Genomic DNA, 22062 nt, shown 5'->3' with positions numbered 1-22062 from the left:
CCCCTGGAAAGAGACAGCCCTGGAAAGAGACAGCCAGGCAAAGAGACAGCCGGGCAAAGAGACAAAAAAAGGGGGAAGAGACAGATGGGTAAAGAGACAGACCTGGAAAGAAACAAGCTTGGAAAGAGACAGACGGGCAAAGAGACAGACGGGCAAAAAGACAGACGGGCAAAGAGACAGCCCTGGAAAGAGACAGACGGGCAAAGAGACAGACGGGCAATGAGACAAACAGGCAAAGAGACAGACGGGAAAAGAGACAGACCTGGAAAGAGACAGACGGGGAAAGAGAAAGCCTTGGAAAGAGACAGCCCGGCAAAAAGATAGCCGGACAAAGAGACCGATGGGCAAAGAGACAGACGGGGAAAGAGACAGCCCTGGAAAGAGACATCCCTGGAAAGAGACAGCCAGGAAAAGAGACAGCCGGGCAAAGAGACAGATGGGGAAAGAGACAGACGGGCAAAGAGACAGAGGGACAAAAAGACAGACTTGGAAAGAGAAAACCCTGGAAAGAGAAAGCCCTGGAAAGAGAAAGGCCTGGAAAGAGACAGCCGGGCAAAGAGAGAGCCCTGGAAAGAGAGAGCCCTGGAAAGAGACAGCCCTGGAAAGAGACAGCCCTGGAAAGAGAAAGCCCTGGAAAGAGAAAGCCCTGGAAAGAGAAAGCCCTGAGAAGAGAAAGCCCTGGGAAGAGACAGACCTGAAAAGAGACAGCCGGGCAAAGAGACAGCCGGGCAAAGAGACAGATGGGCAAAGAGACAGCCCTGGAAAGAGACAGCCCTGGAAAGAGACAGCCCTGGAAAGAGACAGCCCTGGAAAGAGAAAGCCCTGGAAAGAGAAAGGCCTGGAAAGAGACAGCCGGGCAAAGAGAGAGCCCTGGAAAGAGAGAGCCCTGGAAAGAGACAGCCCTGGAAAGAGACAGCCCTGGAAAGAGAAAGCCCTGGAAAGAGAAAGCCCCGGAAAGAGAAAGCCCTGAGAAGAGAAAGCCCTGGGAAGAGACAGACCTGAAAAGAGACAGCCGGGCAAAGAGACAGATGGGCAAAGAGACAGCCCTGGAAAGAGACAGCCCTGGAAAGAGACAGCCCTGGAAAGAGAAAGCCCTGGAAAGAGAAAGCCCTGGAAAGAGACAGCCGGGCAAAGAGACAGCCGGGCAAAGAGACAGATGGACAAAGAGACAGACGGACAAAGAGACAGACGGACAAAGAGACATACAGGCAAAGAGACATACAGGCAAAGAGATAAACCTCACAGCCCTGGAAAGAGAAAGCCCTGGAAAGAGAAAGCCCTGGAAAGAGACAGCCGGGCAAAGAGACAGACGGACAAAGAGACAGCCGGGCAAAGAGACAGCCGGGCAAAGAGACAGCCGGGCAAAGAGACAGACAGACAAAGAGACAGACGGGCAAAGAGACAGACCTGGAAAAAGACAGACCTGGAAAGAGACAGACCTGGAAAGAGATAGACGGGGAAAGAGACAGACAAAGATAGACGGGGAAAGAGACAGACGGGGAAAGAGAGAGACAGACAGACACACACATAAAGACAGACACAGAGATAGAGACAGCCAGACAGACACAGAGATGGAGACAGATAGACTGATACAAATACAGACAGAGAGATAGAAACAGACAGAGACATAGACACAAACAAAGAGACAGACATACAGCGACACACAGACAGAGACTAGGAGAGAGACAGAGAAACAGTTACTATCCCGGGCAACGCCCGGGTACTATAGCTAGTGTGTATATATATATATATATATATATATATATATGTATGTGTGTATATATATATATATATATATATATATATATATATATATCCTTTATAAGTCTTACATCATATCTATAAATACTGCATAAGTGTTACATAATATCTATATATCTCTTATAAGTCTTACATTATATCTATATATCCCCTAAAAGTTTTCTTATAGATGATATATAGATATAATTCTTAATTCTCAGACTTTACCTTATATATTATAATATATGATACTACATCCAAGTCAATTAATTTATGGAGCATTTAGGGCACCTAAAGTAATAGGAGCATATATTTCTATACTTAAAATATTGCTGGGTTTTAATCAGTCTTAAAATATTCTACTTTTCTATAAAATATAAAAGTTATAGCAAGTTTACAAAAACAAATGTTTCATTAGCTGAAAACTGAGTATTAGAATGAAGTATAATGACTTTAGTGAACTATATACAGTGGTTGCACAGTAAAGTAGTAATAAAGTCTGATTAGTGTGAATAAGCACCAGAGCTGTCCACCTTACTCCGCCCTGGGCCGGTCAGGCTGCAGGTCAGGGTCGTATCGATCCGTTTTGGACGTCTGACAGTTTGGCACTAGAGGCAGGTGCTTATATCGAGGATATATCTGTATCTGCACTGAGCACCACTGTAAACTTCCCCTTGTAATTCCTATCAGCGTGTTCATTTTTCTGTCGGCAGAGGCTCTCTGTGCAGTGACAGGCGTTAGTACAGAGGCGCAGTAATTGGCCCCCAGCGCCACATGTGCGCCGTGTGAGGAGTGGGCGATGGACGGATGACGCGGACCCTCCGTGCACCGCTCGGCTGCACTATAAAAGCGCACAGCTTCCAGAGCAGCGCAGGAGAGCACAAGAACCGGCGCTGGGATCACCGTCTGCACTGCGTCCTATCCAGAGTTAGCGCAGGCTGTGCCATGCTGAGCCCCAGCTCCTGTAAGAGGCAGCCAGCTATGCAGAAAGCCAGTGAAGATACAACCCAGAACAGGTGCCACCAGCACAGCACCAGGGGGCACACTACTTCTGGGCTGCTCCTTCTCATCGTCTTAATATCTTGGACAAGCATCTGTGAAGGTAAGGATCACACCTGGCAACAAGTGCCTTCATGTCTTGTAACAGAAGTGCAGGGTGTTCTGCATTCATCAGTGCATGTTATTATACAGATCATAGACAGCCAGCATTGTGTGTCCCTGACAGCCAGCATTGTGTGTCCCTGACAGCCAGCATTGTGTGTCCCTGACAGCCAGCATTGTGTGTCCCTGACAGCCAGCATTGTGTGTCCCTGACAGCCAGCATTGTGTGTCCCTGACAGCCAGCATTGTGTGTCCCTGACAGCCAGCATTGTGTGTCCCTGACAGCCAGCATTGTGTGTGTCCCTGACAGCCAGCATTGTGTGTGTCCCTGACAGCCAGCATTGTGTGTGTCCCTGACAGCCAGCATTGTGTGTCCCTGACAGCCAGCATTGTGTGTCCCTGACAGCCAGCATTGTGTGTCCCTGACAGCCAGCATTGTGTGTCCCTGACAGCCAGCATTGTGTGTGTCCCTGACAGCCAGCATTGTGTGTATCCCTGACAGCCAGCATTGTGTGCCCCTGACAGCCAGCATTGTGTGTGTCCCTGACAGCCAGCATTGTGTGTCCCTGACAGCCAGCATTGTGTGTCCCTGACAGCCAGCATTGTGTGTCCCTGACAGCCAGCATTGTGTGTGTCCCTGACAGCCAGCATTGTGTGTGTCCCTGACAGCCAGCATTGTGTGTGTCCCTGACAGCCAGCATTGTGTGTCCCTGACAGCCAGCATTGTGTGTCCCTGACAGCCAGCATTGTGTGTCCCTGACAGCCAGCATTGTGTGTCCCTGACAGCCTGAAACTGCTTCTTTGTAAAACTGCAACCTGTGGCTCTTTGGCATTACTCTGACGTTTGCTGACACTTGCAGGTGCATAAGTATGGAAGAAAGGGATTGGTGTAGATTTCTGATCATGTGCCAGACAGGACCCTGCGAGCTGGCAAACTTATAGTTAATAGAGTTTGGAAAGGACCAAAAATTGAGTGACAACTGGGAAACCATGCTGGTGTTCAATGTGACACGTCTGTAAATGTGTGTGGAACTACAAATCTCACGATGCTCTGACAGCATGCACATGTGATTCCTTGTAAATGCAGCCCATGGCAGAGTTGCACTGAGAGAGGGGGTCTGTATAATCAGTAAGATATTCACCAAAACAAATGGAACTACAAGTCTCAGCATGCTCAGCTCGCTATTTTCATTAGGTAATTTTTTTGTGTAAAAAAACTGGGCAACCAATAGCTGGAATTATGGTTATTATAGCACTGGGATTTTCCCATAGTTTTACATAGAGTATGGAATGGGACAGTATCTTATAGGGGAGGACAATATCTGATGGGAGACAGTATCTGATGTGGTGGACAGTATTTCACGGGGAGATGGGGAGACAGTATGTGATGAGGTGGACAGTATCTAATAGGGAGACAGTATGTGATGGGGAGACAGTGTCTGATGGGGAAAACAGTATCTGAGGGGATTGACAGTATCTGATGGGGGAAACAGTATCTGATGGGGGAAACAGTATCTGATGGGGGAAACAGTATCTGATGGGGGTGACAGTATCTGATGGGGGGGACAGTATCTGATGGGGCGACAGTATCTGATGGGGGAAACAGTATCTGATGGGGGGACAGTATCTGATGGGGAGACAGTGTCTGATAGGGACAGTATCTGATGGGGGGACAGTATCTAATGGGGAGACATTATCTGATGGGGGGACAGTATCTGATGGGGAGACAGTATCTGATGGGGAGACAGTATCTGATGGGGAGACAGTATCTGATGGGGGAAACAGTATCTGATGGGGGAAACAGTATCTGATGGGGGTGACAGTATCTGATGGGGGGGACAGTATCTGATGGGGCGACAGTATCTGATGGGGGAAACAGTATCTGATGGGGGGACAGTATCTGATGGGGAGACAGTGTCTGATAGGGACAGTATCTGATGGGGGGACAGTATCTAATGGGGAGACATTATCTGATGGGGGGACAGTATCTGATGGGGAGACAGTATCTGATGGGGAGACAGTATCTGATGGGGAGACAGTATCTGATGGGGGAAACAGTATCTGATGGGGGAAACAGTATCTGATGGGGGAAACAGTATCTGATGGGGGTGACAGTATCTGATGGGGCGACAGTATCTGATGGAGGAAACAGTATCTGATGGGGGGACAGTATCTGATGGGGAGACAGTGTCTGATAGGGACAGTATCTGATGGGGGGACAGTATCTAATGGGGAGACATTATCTGATGGAGGAAACAGTATCTGATGGGGGGACAGTATCTGATGGGGAGACAGTATCTGATGGGGAGACAGTATCTGATGGGGAGACAGTATCTGATGGGGGTGACAGTATCTGATGGGGGTGACAGTATCTGATGGGGGTGACAGTATCTGATGGGGGTGACAGTATCTGATGGGGATGACAGTATCTGATGGGGGGGACAGTATCTGATGGGGGGGACAGTATCTGATGGGGGGGACAGTATCTGATGGGGGGGACAGTATTAGATGGAGAGTCAGTTTCTGATGGGGGAAACAGTATCTGATGGGGGTGACAGTATCTGATGGGGCGACAGTATCTGATGGAGGAAACAGTATCTGATGGGGGGACAGTATCTGATGGGGAGACAGTGTCTGATAGGGACAGTACCTGATGGGGGGACAGTATCTAATGGGGAGACATTATCTGATGGAGGAAACAGTATCTGATGGGGGGGACAGTATCTGATGGGGAGACAGTGTCTGATGGGGGAAACAGTATCTGATGGGGGTGACAGTATCTGATGGGGCGACAGTATCTGATGGAGGAAACAGTATCTGATGGGGGGACAGTATCTGATAGGGACAGTATCTGATGGGGGGACAGTATCTAATGGGGAGACAGTATCTGATGAAGGAAACAGTATCTAATGGGGAGACAGTATCTGATGGAGGAAACAGTATCTGATGGGGGGACAGTATCTGATAGGGACAGTATCTGATGGGGGTGACAGTATCTGATGGGGGTGACAGTATCTGATGGGGCGACAGTATCTGATGGAGGAAACAGTATCTGATGGGGGGACAGTATCTGATAGGGACAGTATCTGATGGAGGGACAGTATCTAATGGGGAGACAGTATCTGATGGAGGAAACAGTATCTAATGGGGAGACAGTATCTGATGGAGGAAACAGTATCTAATGGGGAGACAGTATCTGATGGAGGAAACAGTATCTAATGGGGAGACAGTATCTGATGGGGTTTACTGGGCTCATCATTAGCAAATATGTAGATATATAGATAAATATATAGACAACTGTATACTGTTTCATATTCATGTACTTGTTGCCAGTTTGCCCACTCCTCCAGTAATGAACTCTGGTAAATGGCAACCCATTTTGTCTGCCTGGTTCAGTGAAGTGAAGAAGATGCCATCCGGTAGGTGCCCTCCATGTTCAGCACTGAGCTTCCTGACACTGCACAACCTACTGACCTCTGCATAGACACATGGAGAAATCCTTTCCTGTCTGTTCTCATAATTTGGTTTTCTCCAAATACTGCTCATTAAAATGCCATGCACCAGAGAAAGTAGGAACCGACAGATGGGTAAAATGAGATTATTAGAGACCAGCACTATGTGGACTGGAGTGTGTATAAATATAAATATATATATATATATATATATATATATATATATATATATATATATATATATATATATATATATATATATATATATGTATACTGCTCAGAAAAATAATGGGGACACTTAATCAACACAATGGTATTTTATTCTATGCTATAATATATATATATATATATATATATATATATATATATATATATATATATATAGGGGAATTTAGCAGAAACTTGCTATGTTTTAGTTGTTTCATATATATTAAGTTGTGTGTGTGTATATATATATATATATATATATATATATATATGTATATAATACAAAAAGCAAGTTTCTGCTAAATTCTGTTTATCTATCTATCTATCTATCTATCTCCTATTCATCTATCTATATCGTTATACATCCATAGTTACATCTATCTATATACACACACTCGGACACAGGTACAATTATATATAAATACAGTATAAATTTATATTTTAACATAAAGTAAATAGAATGTCATTATTGTATTTGCACCATGCGTATCACTATTGGTAGCAGATGCATGACAACTTTATGTCTCTTTAGTTCTGAATTCAGATGTAGCAGATCTGCTCGGCCATTATAAATATTACACAGTGTATTAAAACAAATTCTGTGTTAGATCAGTTTTTTCCATATTGATCCTGGTATACTGGAATAATTGGTTAATGGTAAAAGTTCCTGGTAATACTGAGCAGTTTTGCCCATGTCATACCTCTGGACTCAGTGGTTCAATGTAATTTCCCCAATTGAGTTACACTGGCCTGAAGAAATACTAAATTGCCTTTAATAGGAATTACCATAGAAAATTCATTACAAGGAAATAAGGGGTAAACTTGAAAGGACAATATTACATTAGAAATGGACGATTTAGATGACACATGGATGTGTAGAGGTTTAAAGTTCATGGTTACAAAATGATACATAACAGACAAAAGAAAATATTTTATGGTATTCCTTCTAGGTTTAAGCAGACAATTTGTCAGAGTTCCTGTGTATAGTGACTTTGCAATGTGCGCTGTATACAAAGAAAACAATGGACTTGTAGAATTCTGATGTCCAATATGTTCAGTATATGGCTTTTTATAGAGATGGGAGGTAATAACAGCTCTGAATCAGGCACATCTGAAGTAGATGTTTGGGCATCCTGATCCCGGGCGATATAGACTGAGTTTAAGGTTACACTAATCCTGGCAGCAGTTTTCCTTATTGGGGAACAGTTGGTTCCCTGGTCTGTGGCAGTTTCAGATGAGGTGTATATGAGTTATGTGGACATCACACGAGACGATCTATCGTGCGATATGTCGTTGGGGTCACGGTTTTTGTGACGCACATCCGGCATCGTTTACAACGTCGTCCCGTGTGACACCTCCGAGCAACTCTGAACGTTCGCAAATCGGTAACAAATCGTGTATCGTTGACACGTTGCTCATCGTTGTTGATCGTACCCGGGGCAGCACACATCGCTCCGTGTGACACCCCGGGAACGATGAACACAGCTTACCTGCGTCCCGTGGCTCCCGCCGGCTATGCGGAAGGAAGGAGGGGGGCGGGATGTTTACGTCCCGCTCATCTCCGCCCCTCCGCTTCTATTTGCCGGCGGCTGTGTGATGTCGCTGTGACGCCAAACGTCCCACCCCCTTCAGGAAGAGGATGTTCGCCGCCCACAGCGAGGTTGCTCAGCAGGTAAGTATGTGTGACGGGGTTTAACGACTGTGTACGCCACGGGCAACTAATTGCCCGTGACACACAAACGATGGGGGCGGATACGATCGCTCGTGCGATCGCACAATACATCGTATCGTGTGACGCCCGCATTAGGGTAAAATTGGACAACCTTATAGAAGAAAGGATCAGAGCCAAGTTAACAGCTGAATGTGGCTGCCTGACAAATATATAATACATGTCAGGAAAGGAAAATAAAAACTTAAATGTTTTTATAATTATTCTGCTAAAGATTTTAGAGGGGGTTCCATAGTGCCTTGTATACAGGATAAATCAGACAAAGCAATACGGATACAAACTGTCATGTGGTGTTCAGGTCCACACTTGCGGGGTGCCGAAGAAGTGTTGGACTCTCTTCACACTGAAGAGTCCGACAGGCAACCTGATCTCTCCTAGTTTCTCAGCCTCAGTCGGGCGTCGGCTGAGTCTTTTCTACTGCTTTACAGTCCTGCAGGAGCGGTGTACTGCTCCTTGAGTCTCAGGTTGCTAATTCCTTGTCAGATGTCTCCTCTCTATTTAAGGTTTTTCAGTCTGTTTGTGGCTGCCAATAATAGCTTCAGCTTATGCTCCTGCGATTCCGGTCATTTTGTGGGTTTTGGTTCATTGTGTCCAGCCCTAAGGGTGGGGGAGAGGGAGTAAGAAGAGGGCTTGGACAGAAGTCAGGGTCACGCTGGGGGTTCAGACCTCACAACCACAAGCACACCTCTGAGATAAGGGACAGTGTAGCGACCCCTGTCTGAGGGTCAGTAGAAGTGTCCCTATTTAGTAATTTCATACCCTGTAATACAAACCTTTATTAATTGTTCTCAGTACAAATATATGCTCAGATCACTACACCTGGCTACATGAGGGTGCATGTATTATTCAGCTCTATATGACATTTCCTAAATACAGCCAGCAGTATTAAATAGGGGTACCTAGTAGGGGTTCCATAATTGTATACATGTTGAATGGACTATGGACCTTTCATGTAATTTGGTCTATCATCTCTAGTTACAGAATCGTTCAGACTTTACTGATGTTTATGTGTATAGTGGGTGCCTTCCCTACAGTGATTATTACTAGGGTGGCACAGTGTTGCTCCTCGTTGTTTGCTATGAGCATTGAAAGCTAACTTGTCTGCAGCAAGTGATGGCATCTGTTCACCGCATGAACCGCAATGTCTATTGAAAGCAGCAGGTTTATTTATCTGTGATATTTCACTTTTTTGTGTGAAAAGTAGATAGTACATTATTATTATTATTATTATTATTATTAATAATAATATAAGGAAGGTTGGAGTCTAGTGAAGAACGGGCATCTTCCATATTGTATTCTTTTTCAGGCATATACTTATAGAATTTATTGAGCACAATTAATAATATGTCTTCAGTCATTATTTGCTTTGTGGCAATAAAATAAAGTGTACAAACAGGACTTATCATTCATCTTGATTTTATTATTACCCCAAATAAAAATGTGATAAATAGATCTCGCGTAAATCAAGTCAAGTAGATTATAAAGTAATAAAGCAGAATGAATTTACTGATAAATGTGTGTGATCCCTACAGAATTACCCATAAATCAATATATGAAAAAGAAAAAGCAGATATCATAGAATGTTACTGTATAGTCACATAATGGCAATACTTTATAAGAAAAGGCACTTTCTCATCTTTACAAATGCCCCAGTGTTGCTGAACTTTGGGTATATTGCACTAACATACAGTCAGGCTATTCACAGGTTATTACTACATATGCTCCTTTAAATATAAACCTCTATAAATTTACACAAAAAGACAAAAAGTTGAAAAGATGAACTTTTGAGAAAATGTATGTAAAATGAGATGCATTTTTAAAAATAGTTTTGAGCTCGACAACTAATCTGTAATGCTGTCACTACTTAAGAGTTGTACAAACAGTAGTCAGGAAAGTCAGGGTCTGGTAACAGGAGGACACATATGGATTCAGGGAGTACACAGAGGCGAAGTCAGGTCACAATCCAGGGGTTAGAATTCCAGGAAGACACGTAATAGATTCAGGGAGTAAACTGAGATGCAGTCAAGTAATGGTCCGAGATCTAAAACCAGGAGGTCACGACAGAAACAGGGAGCGGGCAGAGAGGAGTCAAAACAACAGTCCGGGGTCAAGAAACAATAGATCAGAACACTAGCTGAAACACATGTCAACAGCACAACAACAGAACCAGAATGTACAACTGGCAAGGTTGTGGGAGAGCATGCTTAGTAAAGCAGAGCAATTATCAGGAAGACGGAACACCTGAGCAATCAGCACCTCCCAGAAACAGCATGGAATCCTGCACAGTCAACCTGCCAGCTCAGTAGCTCAGGAAAACACAGCAGAGCATCTCCTAATGTGCAAGATGCACTGCACAGAGGAATCATAAGATAATCATATTTCAGTTGGCATACAATATAAAATACTCTGGGCGACTCCAATTTTTGACTGTGCTATAAATAAGTCAAATACTTCTTACTGTTCCTCTCCTCACTCAGAGTGCTTACCCCTCATGCTCAGTGGCTTCAGTTAAGAGCATGGCACAAGAAACTGAAGAAGGGTTTTCTCTATTTTCCAAATTGTGTGGCCAAAGCAAAAAATAATTCTCAATCTGGATTAATGCTTAAAGTGACCGTCCACCCAAGGACCGAAAGTGCCTCTAAATTTCTCAATTTTTGTCCCCTAGTTGTTACGGTCATTTTGCCTGATGTGTTCAGGATGGCAAACTTTCTTCCTCCTCTTTCCAACATGGCTGCCAACATGGCATGAGGGGGGTGTGTGCAGTGACAAGTCAGCTCCATGTCTCAATGCTCAAAGTGACCCTCCACCCGAGGACTGAAAGTGATTATAAATTTCTCAATTTAGGTCACCCTAGTTGTTGTGCTCACTGTGCTGGCATTGGGGGCAGGTGCAGTGACAAGTCAGCACCATGCCTCTCCGGCCTTATTCCACAGCACACAAAAAGCAGAGTTTAGACTTTCCACTGTATTTCACTTGTAACTGCAGCCATCATCTTGGAAGCAGGAGGAAAGGAACATCAATCTGAGTGGAGGAAGAAAACAAAGACACCAGGTGGAGTTATGAGACATGTATAGGCCCTTTTTAGTCTTTGGGGGCAGGGTTGAATTAAGATTGAAAAACCCTACACATTTTTTCTTTCCTTTATGGTATAAATGATCAGACAGCTGGCTAATTGTGGCTTTTCCTTTGAAAGTGTCATCTCTAACTACAGTATAAGTGGATATCAGAAGTACAGACCAACAAATAGAAATGCTCATGAGGGATAGCCATTCTCATTTGGCCTATTTGGCCACAGATGTCTTGATTGATTCTGCTAGGGAGTGTGGTTTGAAGAAAAACAAAAAGCCAGCACTAAATGTGCACTTCAGCACTAAAAATTCCAAACTGTACTTATTATAAAAAGTTTTGAGATTTTTGGCAAAAAATTGCAATTTCTTGAGCTGCCTTGTCACGTCACGGCAAATCTCATTTTGGGCAGTCCTACACTAAAATATTTTTATAAAATGTGCCATATGGCCTCACATATGAATAGTAGAACTACTCCTAGCAGAACTCACCTGGTCTATTTCAATCCCGTACCCATGACTGAGTCATGGCTGTGGGCAGGACAGGTCCAAGCAAATGCTGCATGAAGTAAATAGCCTGTGGACAAAGCCTGATGACTTAATGTGAACAGTCACCAACCGCCAAAATCTAGACAGATGGAATACATCCCAAATTGGGGTGCAAAGCAAGGTGGAGGTCAACCACCGACCAATTCAATGAAGAAAAAACAAAAAAGCAGCACCAAATGTGCACTACAGCACTAAACATTCCAAACTGTACTTATTTTAAAAATTTTGAGATTTTTGGCAAAAAATTGCAATTTCTTGAGCTGCTTCGCCACGTCACGGCAAATCTCATTTGAAGCAGTCCTACACTAAAATATTTTTATAAAATGTGCCATACGGCCTCACATATGAATAGTAGAACGCTCTTAGCAGCACTCACCTGGTCTATTTCAATCCCGTACCCATGACTGAGTCATGGCTGTGGGCGGGACAGGTCCAAGCAAATGCTGCATGAAGTAAATAGCCTGTGGACAAAGCCTGATGACTTAATGTGAACAGTCACCAACCGCCAAAATCTAGACAGATGGAATACATCCCAAATTGGGGTGCAAAGCAAGGTGGAGGTCAACCACCGACCAATTCAATGAAGAAAAAACAAAAAAGCAGCACCAAATGTGCACTACAGCACTAAACATTCCAAACTGTACTTATTTTAAAAATTTTGAGATTTTTGGCAAAAAATTGCAATTTCTTGAGCTGCTTCGCCACGTCACGGCAAATCTCATTTGAAGCAGTCCTACACTAAAATATTTTTATAAAATGTGCCATACGGCCTCACATATGAATAGTAGAACTGCTCTTAGCAGCACTCACCTGGTCTATTTCAATCCCGTACCCATGACTGAGTCATGGCTGTGGGCGGGACAGGTCCAAGCAAATGCTGCATGAAGTAAATAGCCTGTGGACAAAGCCTGATGACTTAATGTGAACAGTCACCAACCGCCAAAATCTAGACAGGTGGAACACATCCCAAATTGAAGTGCATAGCATGGTGGGGGTCAGCCACCGACCAATTCAATGAAGAAAAACAAAAAGCCAGCACTAAATGTGCACTTCAGCACTAAAAATTCCAAACTGTACTTATTATAAAAAAAATTTTTTTTTAGGGAGTGTGGTTTATAGAGGAATCTTGAGCCTGGGACCCCCTAATGACATCCATAATCCCTTATAGGGAACACAGAAGGTGGTTGCTCGAGTGAGAACCCCTTTAATATTCTGACAGTGAGTGTCTCACTAATGGCACACTTATAGTGACATACAGTGCCTACAAGTAGTATTCAACCCCCTGCAGATTTAGCACGTTTGATAAGATGCAAATAAGTTAGAGCCTGCAAACTTCAAACAAGAGCAGGATTTATTAACAGATGCATAAATCTTACAAACCAACAAGTTATGTTGCTCAGTTAAATTTTAATAAATTTTCAACATAAAAGTGTGGGTCAATTATTATTCAACCCCTAGGTTTAATATTTTGTGGAATAACCCTTGTTTGCAATTACAGCTAATAATCGTCTTTTATAAGACCTGATCAGGCCGGCACAGGTCTCTGGAGTTATCTTGGCCCACTCCTCCATGCAGATCTTCTCCAAGTTATCTAGGTTCTTTGGGTGTCTCATGTGGACTTTAATCTTGAGCTCCTTCCACAAGTTTTCAATTGGGTCAGGAGACTGAGTAGGCCACTGCAACACCTTGATTTTTTCCCTCTTGAACCAGGCCTTGGTTTTCTTGGCTGTGTGCTTTGGGTCGTTGTCTTGTTGGAAGATGAAATGACGACCCATCTTAAGATCCTTGATGGAGGAGCGGAGGTTCTGGGCCAAAATCTCCAGGTAGGCCGTGCTATCCATCTTCCCATGGATGCGGACCAGATGGCCAGGCCCCTTGGGTGAGAAACAGCCCCACAGCATGATGCTGCCACCACCATGCTTGACTGTAGGGATGGTATTCTTGGGGTCGTATGCAGTGCCATCCAGTCTCCAAACGTCACGTGTGTGGTTGGCACCAAAGATCTCGATTTTGGTCTCATCAGACCAGAGAACCTTGAACCAGTCTGTCTCAGAGTCCTCCAAGTGATCATGAGCAAACTGTAGACGAGCCTTGACATGACGCTTTGAAAGTAAAGGTACCTTACGGGCTCGTGTGGAACGGAGACCATTGCGGTGGAGTACGTTACTTATGGTATTGACTGAAACCAATGTCCCCACTGCCATGAGATCTTCCCGGAGCTCCTTCCTTGTTGTCCTTGGGTTAGCCTTGACTTTTCGGACAAGCCTGGCCTCGGCACGGGTGGAAACTTTCAAAGGCTGTCCAGGCCGTGGAAGGCTAACAGTAGTTCCATAAGCCTTCCACTTCCGGATGATGCTCCCAACAGTGGAGACAGGTAGGCCCAACTCCTTGGAAAGGGTTTTGTATCCCTTGCCAGCCTTGTGACCCTCCACGATCTTGTCTCTGATGGCCTTGGAATGCTCCTTTGTCTTTCCCATGTTGACCATGTATGAGTGCTGTTCACAAGTTTGGGGAGGGTCTTAATTAGTCAGAAAAGGCTGGAAAAAGAGATAATTAATCCAAACATGTGAAGCTCATTGTTCTTTGTGCCTGAAATACTTCTTAATACTTTAGGAGAACCAAACAGAATTCTTGTGGTTTGAGGGGTTGAATAATAAATGACCCTCTGAATAAACTTTTCACAATTTAAAAAAAAAAATAAAAAAAGAAATAACATTCTTTTTTGCTGCAGTGCATTTCACACTTCCAGGCTGATCTACAGTCCAAATGTCACAATGCCAAGTTAATTCCGAATGTGTAAACCTGCTAAATCTGCAGGGGGTTGAATACTACTTGTAGGCACTGTATGTCACAAGGGAATAAACCAACTATCAGGGGTCTATACCTACTACAATATGTATGATGCGCGAAAAATTTATAATAGGTTTACAGGTATTGCTTCTCATCGTTTCACAGTGTATTCTTTAAAGGGGTATTCCCATCTCCCGGATCATATCCTAATATGTAGTAGGTGTTAAAATAATAATATTAGAAAATACCTCCAATTAGAAATATAGTATAGTTCTCCTGATGTAGCCATGTCTCTTACCTCATGTGCAGGGCATTGTAGCTTAGGTATCCATGGTCATGACCACTCATATAATGACAGTTTGTTGGTTGCTCGTGGTCGTAATCATGGATGCCTAAGTGCAATTGTGCCGCCCCCCTGTCAGCAGCCAGGCTGCTCAGATCCAGATCCGCGGTGGCTTGAGGGGCGTCCGGACGCGGGGGTCGTGCGGCCCCTCAAATAAAGGGGGGGATATTTACAGGGGGGTTTGTATAGTGAAAGTTCATGACGCCACCTGTGGTGTGTGGTAAGGTGAAGTACCACCGCTGCCGTTGGGGAGTGGGGGTGATGACGGGGGCAGCCAGATGTTGCGACCCTCCACAGGTAGGGGAATGCCCCGGGATTCGGTGATGGAGTTGAGAGTGCCGTTGGGGTTGAAAGAGTCAATCGCGTACTCACTCAGTCCACAAAGCTGACACCGACAACTGGCTAAACCAAAGTTCTGGACACCGCTGCCACCGAGGGGAGCTAGTTTGGGTCCCGCTCTCACTGGTGTTGCCTGATAATCTGTGACCTTTTCCTTGGCACTGCGTTCTCTTGCTAGTTGGTCCCTATAGTGTAAAACTAGTCGGGTCCCGCTCCCCAGTGTGGCTAACTGTGGGAGCTTGCTCTCAGGGTTCACGCTTGGGATTTCCTGGACCGTTTTTGTGGAAAAGTCTTATCCCCCTTGTTGCGCTAGTACCCCGATTTTGGAGTGGGTGGAGAGCGTATCTTGAAGGCTCCGTTCTCGTTGGTTAAATTGTCAGGTTGCCTGAAGCTACTCCCTGATCTAGGGTCCACGTACCCCCTCGTGCCCTGGTCGCAGCCCAGTGATGGTACAAGGCCGCCGGCTGTCCTCCTCGACAGTTCCGTGCCCCTTGTCACGATCCCCTGCGACGGGGGGTCCTGCTCCTACTAGGCCCAGACCACTGTCTGCCACCTAGTTACTTTCAAGGAGCCCGGCTCCTAACCTCCTCTCTTTTTCACTTCCTAGGCTTCACTGAGCTATTCCTGACACTCCTGACCTCCCCTTACCAACCCCCCAAGTGGGCGACCCTATTCCACTCAGGTCGTCAACTGGTGTGTCTGGTGGGTGTGGTGCAGAGTGTTCCTAGGATTTTGATTGGCTGGTATTGGCAACACCATAAGTTGGGGACCAGTAACCAAGGAGGAGGTGGATACTACACAGAAGGGCAGATTGCAGAATACCCTGTGACAACCTGATAGGCCAGGGCGTCACACAATGCCCTGCACATGAGGTCAGAGACATTGCTATATCAGGAGAACTATACTATATTTCTAACTGGAGATATTTGTTAATATTATTATTATTATTATTACACCTACTATATATTGGGATAGGATCTTGGAGATGGGAACAATCCTTTAAGGCCATATGACTTGGTCTTTGTAGTAAGGAGTAGAAGGCTCTATGGCATCAGAATATGATCTGTACTAAAGAACGTATTACATTATAATTCCAAATTTTCATTGTTTTCATGTATTTATGGAGTTTTAATATTACTGTATATAGCAATATTCAGCAAAACGGACCAAAATGTATCAAGCAGTATTAGGGTCTCTGTGCACTGGGAAATTTGTGTTTCTTAAGAAAAATCTGCACCCTCTGGCAAAAACGCACCAAAAACGAACCCAAAATCCACATGTGGTTTTACCGCAGTTTGTTGTGGTTTTTCCGTGGGTAGGTCCCTGTGGTTTTTAACCATTATCTATGGCAAAACTGCAGGTACCTGTGGAAACCAAGTGACATGCTACTTCTTTTTGCTGCAGAAATTCTGCAGCAAAACCTGTATGAAAAAAAAACGCAGTGTGCGCACAGCATTTTGGATTTCCCATAGATTTTGCTGGGGAAGGACTGCAGGAAGGTCATGAACAAAAAACACACCTTTTCTGCAGCAAAAACCATGGGAAAAAAAACGCAGTGTGCGCACAGGGCCTTATTATGGATTAATTCTGGAAGTCTGGGGGTCAATTTGTCTATAATAATAATTTTTATTTCTATAGCTCCAACATATTCCGCAGCACTTTACAATTCAGAGGGGACATGTACAGACAATATGAGACAATACAAAGTAACAAAATTAAGATACCAAGAGGAGTGAGGGCCCTGCTTGTAAGCTTACAGTCTATGAGGAAATAAGGGAAGGCACAAAAGGTGGCTGGGGAGAAATTGTGTTACTGACTCCTATTGCTTTGTTGAGGTATTTGTTTGTTTTCTTAATCTTTTCTGGCCCCTAAGGCTAAGTTCACACACTGCATTTTTTTGATGCTGCGTTTTTGTGCCCCCTCGGCAAAAAAAAACGCGGCAAAAAACGCATGAGTTTTTACCGCGTTTTGGTGCGTTTTTTGCTGCGTTTTTGCAGTGAACAATGCCATTAAAGATTGTTGAAAAAAAAAGAAAAAAAAGGTCTGATGTCATTTCCTTCTTCATTATGTTCTTCATTCTCCACTAGTGTATGCAGGGGAGCAGACAGCTGCAGAACTACAAGGCTCAGCATGCTCCATCCAGAACTGTATGCTGGAGGGAGAGGCAGGGGGAGCAGAACTACAAGGCTTAGCATACTCCATCCAATAGTGTATGCAGGAGAGCAGACAGCAGCTGCAGAACTACGAGGCTCAGCATCCTCCATCCAATAGTGTATGCAGGAGAGCAGACAGCAGCTGCAGAACTATAAAGCTCAGCATACTCTATCCAGGACTGTATGCAGGAGTTTTTTGCCCCCCAAAAAAATGACGTGGACTTCGCCATATTTTTGTATGCTAGCCAGGTACAGGAGGCAGGTACGGGCTGCCCTCAACCCTCAGCTGCCTATTTGTACCCGGCTGGGAACCAAAAATATAGGGAAGCCATTTTTTTTAATTATTTAATGAATTTCATGAAATAATTATAAAAAAAATGAGAAATGAGAAAATGAGAAAAAAATGAGCCTTGTAGTTCTGCAGCTGCTGTCTGCTTTCTTGCATACACTATTGGATGGAGGATGCTGAGCCTTGTAGTTCTGCAGCTGCTGTCTGCTCTCCTGCATAAACTATTAGATGGAGTATGTTGAGCCTTGTAGTTCTTCTCCCCTTGCCTCTCCCTCCAGCATACAGTCCAGAATGGAGCATGCTGAGCCTTGTAGTTCTGTAGCTGTCTGCTCTCCTGCATACACTAGTGGAGAATGAAGAACATTTTGAAGACGGAAATGACATCAGACCTTTTTTTTTCTTTTCTTTCAACAACCTTTAATGGCATTGTTCACTAATAAAAAACGCATAAAAACACAGTGAGCAAAAACGCAGCAAAAAATGCACCAAAACGCAATAAAAACGCATGCGTTTTTTGCCACATTTTTTTTTTGCCGTGTGTGCATTTTTGTGCGGTTTTTGCCACAAAAACGCAACGTCAAAAAAACACAGTGTGTGAACTTAGCCTAAAAGTCAATGTGATCCTGGAGAGATCTAATTGTCTTTCTAACTATATCTTACCTCGTCTAATAAAGGCCGCTTTACAGGCTACGGTATATGTAACGATATGTCGTCGGGGTTACGGATTCCGTGATGCACATCTGGCATCGTTTGCAATATCGTAGCTTGTGACAGCTACGAGCGACTGTGAACGAGCAAAAATACTCACCTTATCGTTGCTCGTTGACACGTCGCTCATTTTCAAAAAATCGATCGTCCTTCTGCGCGCCGGTTGTTCATCGTTTCCGAGGCAGCACACATCGCTCCGTGTGACACCTCGGGAACGATGAACTGCAGCTTACCTGCGACCGCCGGCAATGCGGAAGGAAGGAGGTGGGCAGGATGTTACGTCCCGCTCATCTCCGCCCCTCCGCTTCTATTGGGCGACCGCTGTGTGACGTCGCTGTGACGCCGAACATCCCACTCCCTTCAGGAAGAGGATGTTCGCCGCCCACAGCGAGGTTGTTCGGGAGGTGTAGTACGTGTGACGGCAGTTACCGACTTTGTGCGACACGGGGAACAATTTGCCCGTAACGCACAAATGATGGGGGTGGCGATCGCACGACATATCGGCGCATGTAAAGCGGCCTTTACTATGTTATATTGTGTGATGATAAGCTTAGCATGCTTTTAAATGCGATGATGTTATTATATTTGAAGGGATTGTCTACTTTTTACTGAAATTTTTAAAATGCAATATAGTATTGAGTGCTGACACAGAAAACTATAAATTCCCTTGTCTAGTACCCCAGCTCTTCAATTCAAGGCCCCATTGGTGGAGCGTCATGGCGGTAGTTGTCATATTCATGGCACTCATATGAAGCTGGTCATGTGACTTACCCATGTGACTGCTTCCCTGGCTGCACCCTTAGATTTTTCCGAGAGTAGGGCTTCCTTGTTCCACCCTTGGTCAGAGCTCCCAATCCAAGTTTGCCTCAAAATCTCATATTTTGAAATAGGCTAAGTTTACAGTTCATATTTTGTGGCTTCATGTTTATATTTTAATTTTTACGGCTAATGTGCAGGGAACAGTGATTTTTCTCTGCTATAATGGCTATTTGTAACTTAAACTCACCATGAGATGAGGCTCCAAATAGATACTGTTTTAAAGGAAATCTGTCACCAGTTTTTGCTTCCTCATCTGAGGCCAGAGACCCTGATTCCAGTGATGTGTCACTTACTGAGCTGCTTGCTGTCCTTTGATAAAATTTTATCTGCTGCAGATCTATCAGATCTCTGAATGTTGAGCCTTGTATAAAGCGGGCTTTACACGCTACGATTTTGCTACAGCGATCTCGTTGGGGTCACGGAATTTGTGACGCACATCTGGCCGCTGTAGCGATCTCGTTGTGTGTGACTCCAAGGAGCGATTTTGGATCGTTGCAAAAATGTTTATCGATACTATCGCTTTGCCGTTGTTGTTCCTTGTTCCTGCGGCAGTGCACATCGCTGTGTGTGACCCCCGTAGGAACGAGGAACATCTCCTTACCTGCCATCGGCCACAATGCGGAATGAAGCAGATGAGCGGGATGTTCGTCCCGCTCATCTCTGCCCCTCCGCTTTCATTGGGCGGCCGCTTAGTGACGTCGCTGTGACGCCGAACGGACCACCCCCTTAGAAAGGAGGCGGTACGCCGGTCACAGCGACGTCGTTATGCAGGTATGTGTGATGCGGGTGCGCGATTTTGTGCGCGACGGGCAGCGATATGCCCGTTTTGCACAAACGATGGGGGCGGGTCGCATGCTAGCGATATCGGTACTGATATTGTTTCGCCCGGGGACCAGGGGGTACTCAGATCCGGGCCACAGAGTCACTTCTGTGGGTATCACGATGGCGTGACCCGGTCTGTGATCCCAGGCTCCACAGTAAAAGGGGATTTAGTAAGGGGAATTGTTATAGTTCGTGACGCCACCCACGGTTGTGGTGATGGCACCACCGCTGCTCAGTGTGGGGGTCCCGGGGATGGTATGGAGCAGCTAGATGTTATTTCTCCCCTCCGTGGGTAGGGGGGTTGGTTGTCCCGGGGCCCTGTGATGGGGTAAGCAGGGAGCAGGGCGCAGTGCTGCAGTGCGATGCCCGAGGGCAAGGGTGTACTCACAAGAAAGTCACACGGAGTCACTGGTGAACTAAGAATTGCCGGTGTCCGCGGCCTCTGGTACGGGGGTGTTAGAGTCCCACACACGGTGCAGCAGCCCTTGTTGTTTCCTTCCCTTTAGCAAAGTGCCTTTCTCTCCTCTCTCTTCCTCTTTCTCCTCAGCCGGGAACGGGGAATTTACTCCCCTGTAGTGATCCGGGTACCCAGGTACCGAGGGGCCACCGCCCGGCTCCGGCTACCTGTTCTGGCCCCTTCCTCACTACGGCCTGCCCCGGCCCTTTTGGAGAACACTTCACTCCCAGCCGGGAGCTAAACTCCAGACCTCTGTCCTGTCTGCACTCCTCACACTCTCTGCTCCAGCCCCCCCCCCCTCTCCTCTGCTTTTTCCTTACACTGGGGGCTGTGCTTTGTCATGCTGCACCGTGTGAGATCATATTACCAAGGAGGATTAACTCTTTATGTGTCAACCTGGCGGTGCCAGGGCGTCACAATATCGTAGCATGTAAAGCCACCCTAACCCCACTCAAACCATTGATTGGCTGCTTTCTGTTTTCACTGTGCATAGGCAGAAAGCTGCCAGTAAATGGGTGGGCAAGGTTATAGATGGCTCATGAAAAAGCTACAATGCAGCAGATTTACTAGTCCTTTAGTGATATAACCTCTAGCTGGTAAAACAGTGATTTAAAGAAAACTACATTATGGAGCCAAAAAAGTGACACTTTCCTGGAATCAAGGTCTCTAGTAGAGATGAGCAAACCCGAACACAGACTTTACCAGGAAAACAAACTTCGGGTTCAGAGTTTGGGTGCTTTATGTATGAACACCACTGGCGCAGGCAGCGCTGTGCTCGGGTACACTCAGTGCTCAGCCCAGTGCGAGCAGCTTGCACTCGGATTATGCTGCTTTCACATCTGCGTTTTCCTGCCGCACTCGCAGATCCGGCACAAGGAGAGTACAGTACATTAAAGGTCACTGGCAAGCTCCGGGCACATGCGGTCATGTGACCGGAGCATGTGACAGCATGTGACCGGGGCTTTCCGCACTGTCTGTGAACTGTATTGTACTGTACTGCCGTTTATGCCGGATCTGGCAGTGCAACAGAATACCGCTGATGTGTTTGTGCCCTTAACAACAGCATGATCGATGTAATGTGTACCAAAAAAAAAAATGTATAGCCCCGTCCACCCGCCCCCAGAAGTGTTCTGGTTTTGCCCGGCGTATGTTTTGGAGACACAAACTGCCCAATCAGTGACTTCCATTGGGTTTCAGGTCAAATCCGGGTCTCAAACAGAACTTTATCTACAGTTTCTACCCCCACATTATGCTAGTCTCAGATTAAGTAATAGAAACCTGATGACAGATTCCCTTTAATTCATCAGTGTAATTTCAGCAAATAAATATCAATAAATACAGTGCCTTGCGAAAGTATTTGGCCCCTTTGAATTTTTCAACCTTTTCCTACATTTCAGGCTTCAAACATAAAGATAAAAGTGTTAATCTTATGGTGAAGAATCAACAACAAGTGGGGCACAATTGTAAAGTTGAACGAAATGTATTGCTTATTTTAAACT

The 22062-nt window shown here is 45.2% G+C and overlaps 1 protein-coding gene across 10 annotated transcripts in view; it reads left to right on the top strand.

The window, feature by feature from the left end:
• The first annotated feature begins 2425 nt into the window (after positions 1-2425).
• Positions 2426-22062, top strand: part of NMU (neuromedin U) — a 183134-nt gene continuing 163497 nt past the window's right edge. For 3 of the 10 annotated variants that reach the window (XM_075334284.1, XM_075334277.1, XM_075334258.1), the window contains exon 1: positions 2426-2842. In XM_075334284.1, the coding sequence (XP_075190399.1) occupies positions 2548-2842 (295 nt within the window). In that variant the 5' untranslated portion in view covers positions 2426-2547. The remainder of the gene's footprint in view (positions 2843-22062) is intronic. The other 7 variants (XM_075334271.1, XM_075334297.1, XM_075334292.1 and 4 more) reach the window with 3 other exon arrangements.

The sequence above is a fragment of the Anomaloglossus baeobatrachus genome, chromosome 1 (genome assembly GCF_048569485.1).
Source record: "Anomaloglossus baeobatrachus isolate aAnoBae1 chromosome 1, aAnoBae1.hap1, whole genome shotgun sequence".
In the NCBI taxonomy this organism is placed as follows: Eukaryota; Metazoa; Chordata; class Amphibia; order Anura; family Aromobatidae; genus Anomaloglossus; species Anomaloglossus baeobatrachus.
The sequence above is the reverse complement of the archived record's forward strand: the minus strand, read 5'-3'. Positions and strand labels throughout refer to the sequence as shown.